We start from the raw sequence: 17,329 nt of genomic DNA on the forward strand, positions 1-17,329 counted from the left end.
TGCGATATGTGTTAACAGAGCCTCAATGTTGCATTTTTGTTACATTCTTTTATGGCTAAATTGGAGAAAACAATCACCAATTTTTTTTTTTATTCCATTTACCAATCATTGAAATTCATCTATTTTTTTCAATAGTTTTATTAAATACCAAGCTATGCGGAGACAGAGGGTGCCTCCCACCCTAGCTGCTTAGATGCTACGGTCGCTATTAATCACTGCTAGAAAATCTAATCTAACTAGATGGCAATAGATGGGTATTGCACTCCTGCATATGTACAGAAGCCATCATGGGGGTGGTGTCGCTTTTAAATGTTGAATACAGTTTGATAATATAATCTTTAAAGTCCATTACATTTATAAATTAGGATACATCTGGAGCTGTCTCTTATTACTTACCCCTGTTCTAGACATGTTGACATTTTGTTTTTTCAACAAGCGTTCTTAGCTTTCTACACTTTTTTGTTTTGTAGAACCCAGGAGTCTCATGGATCAGATCATGTATTGCCTGCAAGTATTGAGTTCAGAGAAAATTGTAAGTATTGAATTCATTTAACTACTTGTTTCCTACTTAACTCAATTTGCTTTTTTCCCGACATTTGTTCATGTATAATTATTGCCATATTCTGCAAACTTCGCGATTCTTAGTCCCTTAAAGGCTGCCCGAGACAAACGATCGAAGTGAAATATATTCATGTCCTACAGTAGGACTAAGTGAGAAAATTGGTAAAACGTGTAAAAAATCAAGCAATTACAAAGAAAACCTGTTTCGCAACTAAGAACGTGACTTTTGCATTAAAACAGAAATAAAAAAGAACATATAATTTGTGTCACCGCATCCTGAAAACTGTCAAGTTATTTATTCGATGTAGCGACCACTATACAAAAAATTAAACATGCCAAAAATATTGCCTTTTCATCATAAGGACACACAAAAACTTGAACCAAACACAATAAGAAGTCATGCGTAAAAAAAATTGTATAATTCAATACTCCAAATCGTTACACAAAAAAACAAGTACAAATGTGGCTCATTAGAAAAAAAAGTAAAAAAGCCAAACAAAAAAAAAAGTTACAGCTCAGAACATTGAGGTTAAAAAAAAATGAATTGTCTTTGCATCGCCATGTTTTGAGAGCTGTAACTTTTTTTATTGTTTTGTCGAAACAAAATATTTTTAGTGTGTAAAAGTAGCAAAGCATGAAAAAGCTGGTATCGCTATAATCACAACTAATAAATCTAATCACTTTTACCTCACGGTGAACCATAGAGAAAAAAATATAAAACCGCTAAATTACTGGTTTTTGTTCATTCTGCCTCTGAAAAATAGGAATAAAAAGAGAGAAAAAATGTTATGTACACCAAAATGGTACCAAAAATATCTTCAGCTATTTTTTTTAATGAAAAGCATTTTTACTCTGTGATTAGTAACAAAACATAACAAAGTTATAAGTCTGTTTTGTTGCAATTGTACTGAACTGAATGATAAAGAAGTCTTATCAGTTATACCACATGAAAGTGATTTTCATGTACTCCTATTTAGTCATTTTGCCTCTTAAAAATCATCATAATGCTTGGTTCACATTTATCGTGTGCTCTCCGCTAAGTGCTTACGTCTGGGTTTTTGTGCAAATCCCCCCAAAAACTGGATTCGGACAAAATCACTCACCATAATGAGACAGATGGAGTCACTTGAACTCCGTATGGCCCCTGTTCCGGCGAAGTCCCATCATTTTAGGCGTCTTTTTATTGTACAGATGTGGTGGTCCAGAGTTCTGTGGATGACTAAAAAGATGGCTCCAACTGGAGCAGACACCAAATAGTCCAAAGTGACTCCATCTGCCTCATTATAGTAAGTGGTTCCCTAGCAGGTCTCATCTGAATTGTGTATTTGTGGAATTTAAATGGAAACACCGATGTAAGTGCTCAGTGTAGACCACAAGAATGTGATCCCAGCCTTTATACTGAAAGCAGTTTAAAAATAAACCAGTAAAAACCCTAAATAATCCTGCACAAAGCCAGCCCCCACTCAAGGTCCATCATCTGCCACTGGAAATATAGAGGTGTTTCCACATTACTGGTAGAACAAAGAGTATTGAAAAGTAATATGGCTCCCACCCCCTCAAATAAAATGCTCAAATTAAAACCAACACAAGCGATTACATGTTTAGCGTTACTGAAGCCAGGAGATCCCACTTAACAATTTGTGGGATTCATTTCTACAGAAGCACAAGCTGGGCACAATATTTGGGCACTAAACTGGCATAATTGCAATCTTCCCGAATAAGGTATGGCTTAGATGTTACAAATTGAAAAAAACTGAGGGACCAAAATAGTCACTGCAGTGGTGTATTGTCATTGAGAGGTGCACTTACTAACATGGTGTCAGTTTTATTGTTTGTTTTGTTCTGGCACCTTTGGTACTCTACAAATGTCGCCCCCCAAACTATTCTAGCAAAATCCACACATGGGGTATCACTGTTTTCGGAAGAAATTGCATAACAAATTTTGGGGTCCATTTTCTCCTATTACCCCTCATGGAAATCATAAATTGTGTACTAAAACAGTATTTTAGTGGGGAAAAAAAATAATTTTTCATTTTTTTCAATCTGTGAAGCGCCTGAAGTGTTAACACATTTCCTAACCGCAGTTTAGAATAATTTGAGAGGTGTTTTGTAAAATGGTATCATTTATGGAGGTTTTCAGATCTAGGCCCCTCAAAGTCCCTTCAACACTGAATAGAATAGGTCTGTAAAAATTTGGATTTGTAAATTTCCTTGCAAAAAAATGACAAAGTGCTGCTAAATTTTAACCAATACAACACTGTAGAGAAATTAAAAAAAAAAACTGTTTGAAAAGGGATGCTGTCAAAGTAGACACATGGGAAATGTTATTTATTAAAGGGAACCTGTCACCCCGTTTTTTGAGATTGAGCTATAAATACTGTTAAATAGGGCCTGCGCTGTGTGTTCCTATAGTGTATGTAGTGTACCCCGATTCCCCATGTATGCTGAGAAATAACTTACCAAAGTCGCCGTTTTCGCCTGTCAATCAGGCTGGTCAGGTCGGGAGGGCGTGGTGACATCGCTGGTTCTTCCTCAGCTTTACGTTGGTGGCGTAGTGGTGAAGACACAGCGCGCGATCTGCGCTGTCATCCCTTTCGTCGGTGGGGGCGGCCATCTTCCTGGGGCCGCGCGTGCGCAGATCGAGTGCTCTGCTGCATGGGGCTTCAGGAAAATGGCCGCGGGATGCCGCGCGTGCGCATTAGAGATCGCGGCGGCCATTTTCCCAAAGCAGAGTTTGCACTCGATCTGCGCACGCGCGGCCCCAGGAAGATGGCCGCCCCCACCGACGAAAGGGATGACAGCGCAGATCGCGCGCTGTGTCTTCACCACTACGCCACCAACGTAAAGCTGAGGAAGAACCAGCGATGTCACCACGCCCTCCCGACCTGACCAGCCTGATTGACAGGCGAAAACGGCGACTTTGGTAAGTTATTTCTCAGCATACATGGGGAATCGGGGTACACTACATACACTATAGGAACACACAGCGCAGGCCCTATTTAACAGTATTTATAGCTCAATCTCAAAAAACGGGGGTGACAGGTTCCCTTTAACTATTTTGTGTGGCATGACGATCTAGTTTATGGATGTGTAAAGGAATGGAGGGATAAGAGTTTGGATCCACGCTCTGCAGTTGTAGGAAAGTCATTTTATTATGCATATCGGGCTCGGAATGAGCCCCTTTTTCAAATGTAAACTTCACACTGTTTAAAGATGTAACCATTGAAAGTTTGAAAATGTCAAATTTTTGAATTTTTATCAAATTTCAGATACTTTCATAAAAAAAAGTGGTGACTTACCGTATATTAACCACCATTATAAAGCACAATGTGTGGTGAAAAACAATCCAAGAAGAATCACTGTGATGTATAGAAGCATTCCAGAGTTATTCCTCATAACATGATACTGGTCAGATTTGAACAATACGGCTTGGTCATTAACTCCTTTACCCCCCCCCCCCCCCAAAAAAAAAAACCTGTTTTCACCTTCATGGCCAGGCCAATTTTTTCAATTATAACCAACATCATTTTATGAGGTAATAACTCTAGAAAGCTTCAATGGATCTCACTGACTGTTTTTTTTTCTTGGCATATTGCACTTTATGATAGTGGTAAAATTTATTTGATATGACTTGCGTTTTTGTGGGGGAAAAAAGGGACATTTGGTGAAAATGTTGCAATTTTCAAACTTGTTTATTTTAAATCAGAGTGGTCACACAAAATAGTTACCGTTTAAACTCGTGTATAAGCTGAGATTTTCAGCACTTTTTTTTGTGCTGAAAATGCCCCCCCCCCCCCCCCCCCCCCCCCCCCCCCCCCCCGGCTTATACACGAGTCATGGTCCAGAAAGCCATGCATACCAGATGGGATGGGTGGGAGCCATTCATACAAGGATGGGATAGGGGAGCCAAGCCATGCATACAAGATACGACGGGGGGAGGGGGGGGAAGTTATGCATACAACAGGGGGAGCCACACAGAGCAGGACAGGATGGGGGGAGCCACACAGAGCAGGACGGGGAGAGGAGCCACACATAGCAGGACAGGGATGAGGGTATAATACATACCCGGCTTATACTCAAGTCAATAAGCTTACCCAGTATTCCGTGGCAAAATTAGGTGCGTCAGCTCAAACTAAAGTATATACAGTAATGCAGAAATTATTTGTTAGTAAAACTTAAGTTTTTGTAGTGACTTACAAATAAGGTGGTGTTTTTTTCCCTAATGATATATATATTTATTTATTTTTTCTTCACTTCAGCGGAAGACTCATTCCTGTCTGCTATCATTAACTATACCAATAGTTCGACAGTGCACTTCAAACTCTCCCCAACATATGTGTTGTATATGGCCTGCCGGTATGTATTGTCTAATCAGTACAGACCGGACTGCAGTTCTGCTGAGCGTACTCACAAGGTTATTGCCATTGTCAACAAGATGGTTAGCATGATGGAAGGTGTTATACAGGTTGGTAATTTAATTTATCATTTTCACAAATATTTTGTATGCGTGTATACTTAAGTTTCTGTGAATGTGTGTAATATAAATCTATGGTATAATATGGTATCTTCACACCTCATGATGAATGTCCCTTTGTTGATGTGTAATGTATTCTTTTTTTTTTCTCTTCCTCCTTCATACACCTAGTCTTTAAAGTATTGTATGTAATATATTGTGTCCAAAGTAAAATAGTGAATTTTAATATAACATTAGGCTAAGTTTACACTGTGTTTTTGCTGCGTTTTTTATGCTAATTTTCAGCCGTGCTTTACTGTACCAGCAAAGCCTATGAGATTTCAGGAATCTCATGTACACACATTGTTTTTTGTCATCAGTATTTTGTGCTTTTCATATTTTTTTGGACAAGGATCATGTGACTTTCAGAGCTTTTAATCCCATTGAAAGCAATGGGTGATGAATAAAATGCTGATAGAATGAAAGTAAGTAACTACAGCAGTTTATGAAGCCCATTTTTTTGTGATTTTTCCAGATTTACCACCTTGTCTTCATCACCGGAGATGGAAGTTTGGATTTGTACAGTTAAATTAAATTAGTGATGCACCTCCCCCTGCTGTTACATTTGTATGTGTATTTTTTCATGAACATATGTGTTGTATTGATGACCTGTGTTCATGCTTCTCTAGTGGAAGCAAAGCTGAACTTTGGGATCCTGAAAAATGCACAAAAACATGCGTTTTTGACGCTGCTTCTTTTCTGCCAAGAGTTCAGGTTTTGCTTAAAAAAATGCAGCAAAAAGCCTAGTGTGAAAGTAGCCTTATGGTTTCGTTACATATATTTCTATATTCAATTTCTGTGAACAAGGTTTTCCAGTGATTATTGCAAAGTAGAAGAAAAAAATAAAAAAACTACTTGTGTAAATATACCCTTAAAAATACTCATATGTAAATGAGACTCAACATAAGTGTTTCTGTGAATAGATAATAGGAGAAACAATGTTTTGTGGCAAGGTCCTCTAGGACTAGGTGTCTAAAACGTGGCCCTTGGGGCTCAGATCTATTCAATTCAATACAGCTTTCAATTCAACCGGCTAGCAGAGATCAAGCAAATTTTTAAAATTCTGCCCAGTGTCACATTAAGAGATGATGATAATTCTGCAACGCTTCAATATATTCCAATGATAATGAGATTATTTTTGTGACATGTTGTATTTCCTATTAGTGGTAAATTTTAGTCAACAAAATTTGCATTTATTCATGAAAATATCAAATTTAATTTACAACTTTAAAATGTTTGTAATTTTTAAACTTGTTTATATCATTAACCCCTTTCTGCCATATGACGTACTACCAGGGTCTGGATAGTACGTCATGGGCGATCAGCTGCGCTCGCGGCGGGAGCACAGCCGATCGCCGCCGAGTGTCAGCTGATTATTACAGCTGACATCTGGCACTATGTGCCAGGAGCGGTCACAGACTGCTCCCGCCACTTTAACCCCTGAAACACTACTATCAAACATGATCGCAGCGTTTTGGCGGCATAGCGAAGCATCGCGCAGGGAGGAGGCTCCCTGCATGCTTCCCTGAGACCCTCGGAACAACGCGATGCGTTCACGTTGTTCCGAGTGTCTCCTTCCTGCAGGCCCTGGATCCAATATGGCTGCGGGGCTCCCCTTCCAGGTCCTGCAGGGAGGTGGCTTGCAAGCACCTGCTGAGAGCAGGCGTCGGCAAGCCTGCAGCACTGCCTGTTAGATCCCTGATCTGACACAGTGCTGTGCAAAGTGTCAGATCAGCTATCTGACACTATAACATGATGTCCCACCCTGTGCCAAAGTAGAAAAGTAAAAAAAAAAAATCATAAAAAAAAATATATATATTGTTCTAATAAATACATTTCTTTATCTAAATTAAAAACAAACAAAAAAAAACAATAAAAGTACACATATTTAGTATCGCTGTGTCCATAACGACCAGATCTATAAAACTGTCCCACTAGTTAACCCCTTCAGTGAACACTGTAAAAAAGGCAAAAAACAACGCTTTATTATCATACTGCCGAGCAAAAAGTGGAATAACACGTTATCAAAAAGACAGATATAAATAAACATGGTACCGCTGAAAACATCATCTTGTCCTACAAAAAATGAGCCGTCCTACAGCGTCATCAGCGAAAAAATAAAAAAGTTATAATCCTCAGAATAAAGCAATGCAAAAATAATTATTTTTTGTATAAAATAGTTTTTATCGTATAGAAGCGCTAAAACACAAAAAAAATATAAGTGAGGTATCGTTGTAATCGTACTGACCTGAAGAATAAAACTGCTTTATCAATTTTACCAAACGTGGAACGGTATAAACTCCCAAAAAGAAATTCATGAATAGCTGGTTTTTGTTCATTCTGCCTCACAAAAATCGGAATAAAAACGATCAAAAAATATCACGTGCCCGAAAATGATACCAATAAAATGTCAACTCGTCCCGCAAAACACAAGACCTCACATGACTCTGTGGACCAAAATATGGAAAAATTATAGCTCTCAAAATGTGGAGACGCAAAAACTATTTTGTGCAATAAAAAGCGTCTTTTAGCATGTGACAGCTGCCAATCATAAAAATCCACTAAAAAACCCTGCGATAAATAGTAAATCAAACCCCCCTTCACCACCCCCTTAGATAGGGAAAAATAATAAAGTTAAAAAATTTATTTCCCGTTAGGGCTACAGTTAGGGTTGGGGCTAAATTTAGGGTTAGGATTGGGGCTAAAGTTAGGGCTTGGATTACATTTACGGTTGGGTTTAGGGGTAGGGGTGTGTCAGGGTTGGGGGTGTGGTTAGGGTTGGGGTGTGGTTAGGGTTATGGTTGGGATTAGGGTTGGGGTGTGTTGGAGTTAGGGGTGTGGTTAGGGTTGGGATTAGGGTTAGGGGTGTGTTGGGGTTAGGGGTATGGTTGGGTTTAGGGTTAGGGGCGTGTTCGGGTTAGGGGTGTGGTTAGGGTTATGGTTAGGGTTGGGATTAGGGTTAGGGGTGTGTTTGGGTTAGGGTTTCAGTTATAATTGGGGAGTTTCCACTGTTTAGGCACATCAGTGGCTCTCCAAATGCGACATGGCGACCGATCTCAATTCCAGCCAATTCTGCGTTGAAAAAGTAAAACAGTGCTCCTTCCCTTCCGAGCTCTCCCGTGCGCCCAAACAGGGGTTTACTCCAACATATGGGGTATCAGCGTACTCAGGACAAATTGGACAACCACTTTTGGGGTCCAATTTCTCTTGTTACCCTTGAGAAAATAAAAATTGGGGGCTAAAAAAAATCATTTTTGTGGGAAAAAATTTTTTATTATCACGGCTCTGTGTATTAAACTGTAGTGACAGAAACAACCCCAAAGTGACACCATTCTAAAAACTCCACTCCTAAAGATGCTCAAAACCACGTTGAAGTTTTTTATCCCTTCAGGAGCTTCAAAGTTATTAAAGCAATGTGGAAGGACAAAATTGATTCTGGAGCACAATTTTGGCTGAAATAGATTGGAGATGCCATGTCACATTTGAAGACCCCTGATATGCCAAAACAGCAGAAACCTCCACAAGTGACCTCATTTTGGATACCATACCTCTGCAGAAATACATCTTGCAGTGTAGTGAGCATTTTTAACCCTTAGGCGATTCTCAGAATTCTATAACATTGGGCAGAGTCACTGGAATATTACCATTTTTTCTTTCCATTAAAATTTTGCTTTGGCCTCAAGCTTTTAATTTTCTTTAAGGGTAGTCTTAGAAAATGAATGGTGCAATTTGTTACGCAATTTGTTCTGAATACGTCAGTACCCCATATCTGTTTGAAAACTACTTTTGAGGCACAGAGCAAAGGTCAGAATGGAAGGAGCATCCTATTGCATTGTAGATTTTTCTGATTTTAGAGTGGTTTTAGAGTGTCATGTCACATTGGAAGAGCACCAGAGGAGCCAGAACAGGGGAACCCCCCAAAAGTGACCTCATTTTACAAACTAGACTAAATTGAATTAATTTAGTGGTGCAGTGATCATATTGACGCCACAGGTGTGTCACAGAATTTTATACCATTAAGTGGTGAAGAAAACGCCGTTCCTCATGTGGTGTAAGTGATTAGACCGCCTTATTCATCGTGTTGGCGCAATTAGTGATACCAGATTTATGGTTTTTTTATGTTTGGCTTCTATCACACAACATATTAAACTTTTTTTTTGCAAAACAAAGCTTTTTCATCTCCATATTTTGAGAGCTATAATTTTTCCAGATTTTGGTCAACAGTCATGTGAGGGCTTGTTTTTTTTTGCAGGACAATTTATTGTTTTTTTGGTACCATTTTCGGGCACATAACATTTTTTGGCTGCTTTCTATTCACATTTTTGGGAGACAGTGCGCAAAAACCAACAATTCAGTAATAGTTTGTATTTTTTTATTTTATGCTGTTCAGTCTGTAGTAAAAGTGATAAGTCAGCTTTATTCTTCGGGTCAGTACGATTACATTGATACCCCGTTTATATATATTTTCTTTTTCTGCTTATAGACAAAACAAATTATAAAGAATTTTTTTTTTTTGCATCACTGTATTCTAAGAGCCATTGCTTTTTTATTTTTCCGCTGGTGTAGCTGTATTATGGCTTGTTTTTTTCATCGACCAGATGACGTTTTAAGCTATGCCATTTTTATTTACATTTGTCTTTATTACGTTTTATTCCCCTTATTTGACCAACTGTATTATTATTATTTATTATAGCGCCATTTATTCCATGGCGCTTTACATGTTAAAAGGGCATACATAAGAAAAAACAAGTACAATAATCTTCAACAAAACGAATCACTGACTGGTACAGGAGAAGAGAGGACCCTGCCCACGAGGGCTCACAATCTAAAAGATATGAAATAGCAGTTTTTTGACTTTTTTTTTTATTTATTTTTTACAGTGTTCACTGAAGTGGTTATCTAATGTGACCGTTTTATAAGTCGGGCTGTTCTAAATCTGACTATATCAAATGTGTACTTTATTTTTTTTTTTATTTCTTTTTATATAAATGTATGTATTTATTGGATTAATATTTTTCTTTTTTTTTTTTGTTCTTTAATTTGTGATTTATTTTTATTTTTTTATAGATCTACAATTTTTTTTTTTAACTTTACCCACTATGTCCCAGTATGGGACAACAGCTTTCCCTGCCCTTATCAATGCAAACTGTCTCTTTATTTGTAAATCAAAGGGGTGTGCTTAAATTGTTTTAATTAGACTGCATGAATATAAGCAAGTTTGCAATTGAGTTGCTTTTTCTACCTGCTTTCATTCTCTGTGAGAGATTTGAGGCCCAATTCATCAAGACTGATGTTATTAACACCGACATTGATGAGGCATTGCTTTATATTGCATTTAATTAAAAAAAATGTTTATTTGGTGATTCCTGTATTTGCACACTTCTTTTCTCTCATTTTGTTTTCACTGTTGTCCTATACACTTTTAAACTGAACTCTAATTAGCTTATGTCATTAAACACAAACTGAACAGGGGGTCTGGGATAGGGCTGCCTTCACACATCCAAGTAACACTTCTTAGTACTTATTTTATCTTGGATAGGATGTCAGTGTCCTATCCAAGATAAAAAGGAAAAGCACTAAAGGTACCGTCACATTTAGCGACGCTGCAGCGATCTAGACAATGATCCCGATCGCTGCAGCGTCGCTGTGTGGTCGCTGGAGAGCTGTCACGCAGACAGCTCTCCAGCGACCAACGATGCCAGTCCCCGGGTAACCAGGGTAAACATCGGGTTACTAAGCACAGGGCCGCGCTTAGTAACCCGATGTTTACCCTGGTTCCCAGCGTAAACGTAAAAAAGCAAACATTACATACTTACCTTCCGGTGACTGTCCCCCGACACTCTGCTTCTCTGCACTGACTGTGAGCGCCAGCCGGAAAGCACAGCGGTGACGTCACCGCTGTGCTTTGCTTTCCGGCTGGCCGGCACTCACAGTGCAGAGAAGCTGAAGGCGGGGGACAGACACCGGAATGTAAGTATGTAGTGTTTGTTTTTTTTTACGTTTACGCTGGTAACCAGGGTAAACATCGGGTTACTAAGCGCGGCCCTGCGCTTAGTAACGCGATGTTTACCCTGGTTACCAGTGAAGACATCGCTGAATCGGGTGTCACACACGCCGATTCAGCGATGTCTGCGGGAGTCCAGCGACGAAATAAAGTTCTGGACTTTCTGCTCCGACCAACGACATCACAGCAGGATCCTGATTGCTGCTGCGTGTCAAACTGAACGATATCGCTAGCCAGGACGCTGCAACGTCACGGATCGCTAGCGATATCGTTCAGTGTGACGGTACCTTTAGTGTTACATGGATGTGTGAAGGCAGCATTTACGGTAATTGATTCATACAGACATCAGTTTCAGGGTGCATTCACATATCAGTGTGAAATATCCATGGACATCTGCCTCAGCCTTTAAAAACTAGTCAGTATTTCCAGTCCTATTCTCATCCATTCTGCGAATCGGACTCTGCCATTAGTCTTTGGGGATCTGGTGGACACGGATGAAGATAGAAAGACATTCTATGTACTTCGGGCTTTCATACTAGTTTAGTTTTCAGCTGAAATGAGTGCCATCCTATTTGCTTCCTCATTGCATCATTTTTTTTCTAAACCATTAGAAAATGGCTTTGCCATTAGATGGATTCATAGTTTAGTGGGGTCCATCTGGGTCACGTTGCAGTCTTCATTAATGTGAAAAGAAAACCTTACCCAGTGGGAATGCTATGACGTATTTATGAGCTTTACGTATTCATATCTGGTGTGCAGTATTTGTTTACACGTTTCTTTATCTGTTTTGCTTGATTTCTTCATATTTTTTTTTACCAGGAAGTAGACCAGGGTGACCAGGTAGGATATGGCAATGGGAGGCAATCCCAACTACTTCAGCTTAGCTCAGTCTCATGCTGCTTTCATACCAGTACAATATTCTACGTTAAATGGCTGAACTGAACTGTTCATAACATTCATTTAGCAACTGGGCTTGTGCTGTACTAAAAAAAAATGCCTGATTTTATTTTATTTTGGGGGGGAGGCATCCCATAGTCCTCTGCTTAATGCACTTCAATTTTTTGTTTTTTATATCCTTATTTTTTTTTTTTTTTACTTTTTTGGGGGGAGGTGGGATCTCTGCTAACCTGGTCCAATATTATTTTGTTTGAGAAGCCTAACAAACCAATACCAAATATTTGTGGCTCAGTGGCTTGCAGCCTATGAGGTGGGGGTAATTCCTTTGCTTGGTTACACATGCTCTAGTTACCAGATTAATTCTGTCCCCGCCGCCCACCTGAATTACCAGGTTTTTGTGCACATAAAATTTTGGCATATTCCTGCACAAAGATTTAAAAACAAAAAACTCTTCTGGTAACTAGCACATGTAGCCGTACTGGTTTGTCTGTGGTATCTTTTATTTTAGGTAAAAGGATAATAATTATTATTGTCTTTGCAAAATAAATATAGATTTTTTTTTCCTTTTTTTTTTTAATGCAGAAGCAAAAAAATATTGCTGGAGCACTTGCATTCTGGATGGCAAATGCATCGGAGTTGCTTAACTTCATAAAGCAAGATCGAGATCTTAGTCGAATTACATTAGATGCCCAAGATGTATTGGCACACTTGGTTCAGATGGCATTCAAGTAAGAATTCATTTTTTTTGCTTTCTATTCAATGTACAGATATCTGAGGGCATAAAATGCTTAAATATGCTTTAGTTAGTTACTTTAAGCCCTTCTTTTTCACTTTTAGTAGTGTATGTAGTGAACAAACTAACAGGTCTTTCTATTCTTTGCTCATTTTTGCATTTTGCAGGTAACATAACCTCATGTCTGAAATTATAGGAGGTGTCTATTTCCCATTTTTATCTCAACAACCTTAAAGGGGACGACAGTATAACCAGTTTGGTCGTGCGGTTGGTGGGGAACTTCATTTTGGTCAAATGTGCTTTCTAGATTCTAAAAAGACCTCACCACCCTGAAGGGAAATGCAGATAAAATATATAAATTTCATTGAAATAAAATAATTTTTTAAGCAGTACTTCTAAATTGTAGTCTTAGAGGTAGAGAAAAAGGTTTAACCATATGAACAATAAACCACAAAATGACGATAAATACCGCCCCTCAATGACAATATACTATCACCACATAGTTTCCGAATATAATCACATTTAACTGATCAAAATCCACTATACAAAGATCATTATACCAATAATATCACATACAGGTGATAAATGCTACCACACAATGACCAGACCACATATTACCACTGCATAGTAACTGAATAATATCACCATACTGAATTTTATTATAAACTACAGTACTAACACTATTACAAACATCTGTGACAGTATAAAAAGGAGCTCTATAGATTTTACAAGTATATAAGTGACAGTTAAAACCAGTAAATTACCTGTCTCCAATAAGATCGCCCCTAAGGCTATGTGCACACGTTCAGGAATTCATGCAGACAATTCCTGTGAAAATCCAGACATTTCTGGCAGATTTCCGCATGAAATCCGCATGCGTTTTTTTGCGCGGTTTTGACACGGTTTTTGCCCGTTTTTTGCCCGTTTTTTTCCGGACATTTCCCAATGCATTAGACAGTGGGAAAACCGCGAAAAAAACGCAAAATTAATGAGCAGGTTCATTATTTTTCCGCAATGCGTTTTTCATGCGGAAAAACGCACATCATGTGCACAGAAATTGCAGATTTCATTAAAAATGATAGGATGCTTAATGTATGCAGATTATTTGCGGTTTTATAGCGTTTTTATAGCGCAAAAACGCTAGAAAACCGCAAATAATCTGCAACGTGTGCACATAGCCTATGAGTTCATTTTTCCAAACTTACCGTAATAACCTATCTTGGTATTGTCGTACACCCATTTCCTTGATAACCTTGCTTGCTCTTCTTTATAGCTGCTCTAATTCAGTTAAGATTTTCTTTTACACTTGATACCAAAATTGATCAAAGTATTGTAATTGTGGCCGCGCTAGTGACTTGTATAGAGGCACAACTATGTTCTCATCATGAGCATCTATGCCTCTTTTAATGCACCACATTATTTTATTAACCTTGGCAGTGGCTGCCTGACACTGATGACTGAAGTAGAGTTTGCCTTTCACCCAGTCACCCAAGTCTTTTTCAGTGACTTTTTTTACACACTATTTTACAATTTAATACATAATTATACATTTTTTTTTACATAACTGTAAATTGAGGTATAGATGGCATAAATTGTTGGCTGTAGACCTATTGGGCATTATGGATTACGTCCATTATGATTTAACCAATACTTTTGCCATCAATTTGCCGTCAAGCAGGAGCAAGAATATTGGCAAGAATATTGGCTGATACGAATCGCAGTGTTCGGAATTTTTTCCTTCTTTCAGTAGCAATGCTATGCTTGCTTCATTCAAAGAGGGGAGCAAACTCCCCACTACTTCAACCTCCTCAAACATTTTTAATAATTTGTGAATTGAAATTTCCCTTTATTTTTTATCCAGTTCCCTGAATCATCTGATCCTGGATTCTTTTTCATTGTGAATATTAATCAGTGCGTCCTCCAACTCTTCCACTGTCAGAGGCTGCTCTAAAGGTACCTTCACACTCAGCGACGCTGCAGCGATACCGACAACGATGTCGATCGCTGCAGCGTCGCTGTTTGGTCGCTGGAGAGCTGTCACACAGACAGCTCTCCAGCGACCAACGTTCCCGAAGTCCCCGGGTAACCAGGGTAAACATCGGGTTACTAAGCGCAGGGCCGCGCTTAGTAACCCGATGTTTACCCTGGTTACCAGCGTAAAAGTAAAAAAAACAAACACTACATACTTACCTACCGCTGTCTGTCCCCGGCGCTCAGCTTCTCTGCACTCCTCCTGCACTGGCTGTGAGCGTCGGTCAGCCGGAAAGCAGAGCGGTGACGTCACCTTACCTACAGACAGCTGAAGGTAAGTATGTAGTGTTTGTTTTTTTTACTTTTACGCTGGTAACCAGGGTAAATATCGGGTTACTAAGCGCGGCCCTGCTTAGTAACCCGATGTTTACCCTGGTTACCAGTGAAGACATCGCTGGATCGGTGTCACACACGCCGATCCAGCGATGTCTGCAGGGAGTCCAGCGACGAAATAAAGTTCTGGACTTTCCTCAGCGACCAACGATCTCCCAGCAGGGGCCTGATCGTTGGTCGCTGTCACACATAACGATTTCCTTAACGATATCGTTGCTACGTCACAAAAAGCAACGATATCGTTAACGATATCGTTATGTGTGAAGGTACCTTGAGACTTCTCTAGAAACTAATAGTTTAGGGAACTTTATACTATCTAGATCAGATTTGTCTTCCTTTTGGGCCATGGATTTAGATGTATACAAGTCCCAATAGTAAAAGCATAACATGGATGTAACTGCAGTAATTAGTTCTCCTTCTGGCGAAGCCAGTCTAGTTGTACAGTTGTGCTAAAAAATTTACAAACCCCAGCAGAATTTTTGCTTTCTTGGCCTTTTTTCAGAGATTATGAATGATAACACCAAAACTTTTTCTCCACTCATGGTTAGTGGTTGGGTGAAGCCATTTATTGTCAAACTACTGTGTTTTCTCTTTTTAAATCATAATGACAACCCAAAACATCCAAATGACCCTGATAAAAAGTTCTCTTACATCATTTCTTAAAGGGAGCCTATAAGCTAAGGCCACCGCCATCAGGGGTTTATCTACAGCATTCTGTAATGCTGTAGATAAGCCCCCGATGTAACCTGAAAGATAAGAAAAACAAGTTACATTATATACATTATACTCACCCAGGGTACGTTATACTCACCCAGTCCGGTCCGATGGGCGTCGCGGTCCGGGTCCAGCGCCTCCCATCTTCATACGATGACATTCTCTTCTTTGCTTCCTGTTGAGGGCAGAGCAAAGTGCGCAGGCGCCGGGAAAGGTCAGAGACTCCCGGCGCCTGCACATTGCAGCACTTTGCTCTGCCCTCAACAGGGCAGACAAAGTACACCTGCGCAGGAGCCACGACAGGAAGAAGAGGACATCATTGTATGAAGATGGGAGGTGCTGGACTTGGACCGTGACGCCCATCGCACTGCACCGGAACCGCCACGGGTGAGTATAATCGAACTTTTTTTTCCCTTATTTTTCAGGTTACATCTTGGGCTTATCTACGGCATTATAGAATGGGGTGACAGATTCCCTTTAATACTGTGTAGTGCCCCCTCTAACATCAATGACAGCTTGAAATCATTTGTGGTGGTTGTGGATGAGGTTCTTCATTTTCTCAGATGGTAAAGCTGCCCTCTCTTCTTGGCAAAAAACCTTCATTTCCTGTAAATTCTTGGGCTGTCTAGCGTGAACTGCCCGCTTGAGATCTCCCCAGAGTAGCTCAATGATATTAAGGTCAGGAGACTGAGATGGCCACTCCAGAATCTTCACTTTGGTCTGCTGTAGCCAATGACAGGTCGACTTGGCCTTGTGTTTTGGATCGTTGTCATGTTGGAACGTCCAAGTGCGTTCCATTAGCAGCTTCCGGGCTGATGATTGCAAATTTGCCTCCAGAATTTGCTGATAACGTGCTGCATTCATCTTTCCTTCAACCTTGACCAAGTTTCCTGTGCCTTTGTTGTGGCACACACATCCCCAAAATATCAGCGATCCTCCGTGTTTTACAGTAGGAATGGTGTTCCTTCCATCATAGACCTTGTTGACCTATCTCTGAATGTAACATTTATGGTTGTGACCAAAAATTTCAATTTTGGTCTCATCTCTCCAAATTACCTTGTTCCAGAAGTTTTTGAGGCTTGTCTCTGTGCTGTTTTGCGTATTGTAGGCAATATACTTTATGGCATTTGCGCAGTAATGGCTTTCTTCTGGCGACTCGACCATGCAGCCCATTTTGTTTCAAGTGCCTCCTTATTGTGTATCTTGAAACAGCCACATCGCTAGTTTTCAGAGAGTCCAGTATTTCAGCTGATGTTATTTGTGGGTATTTCTTTGCATCCTAAACCATTTTCCTGGCAGTTGTGGACAAAATTTTTGTTGGTCTACCTGACCGTGGTTTTGTTTTTACAGAGCCCCTTATTTTCCATTCGTTAATCACAGTTTGAATGCTGAAGACTGGCATTATCAATTCCTTGGATATCGTTTTGTATCCCTTTCCTGTTTTATACAGTTCAACTATCTTTCCCGTACATCCATTGACAATTCTTTTACTTTCCCCATGATTCACAATCCAGAAATGTCAGTGGCTGGATGAAAGATGCAA

General features: G+C 39.6%; 1 protein-coding gene across 19 annotated transcripts in view; it reads left to right on the top strand.

Moving 5' to 3' along the window:
• The window catches only part of AFDN (afadin, adherens junction formation factor), a 447,314-nt gene that overhangs the window by 250,269 nt on the left and 179,716 nt on the right, over positions 1–17,329 (top strand). For 11 of the 19 annotated variants that reach the window (XM_069769245.1, XM_069769253.1, XM_069769247.1 and 8 more), the window contains 4 exons: positions 471–532; positions 4,821–5,026; positions 11,898–11,918; positions 12,558–12,703. In XM_069769245.1, coding sequence (XP_069625346.1) covers positions 471–532; positions 4,821–5,026; positions 11,898–11,918; positions 12,558–12,703 — 435 coding nt within the window. The remainder of the gene's footprint in view (positions 1–470; positions 533–4,820; positions 5,027–11,897; positions 11,919–12,557; positions 12,704–17,329) is intronic. The other 8 variants (XM_069769255.1, XM_069769252.1, XM_069769248.1 and 5 more) reach the window with 1 other exon arrangement.

Source organism: Ranitomeya imitator, chromosome 5 (assembly GCF_032444005.1).
Source record: "Ranitomeya imitator isolate aRanImi1 chromosome 5, aRanImi1.pri, whole genome shotgun sequence".
Lineage (NCBI taxonomy): Eukaryota > Metazoa > Chordata > Amphibia > Anura > Dendrobatidae > Ranitomeya > Ranitomeya imitator.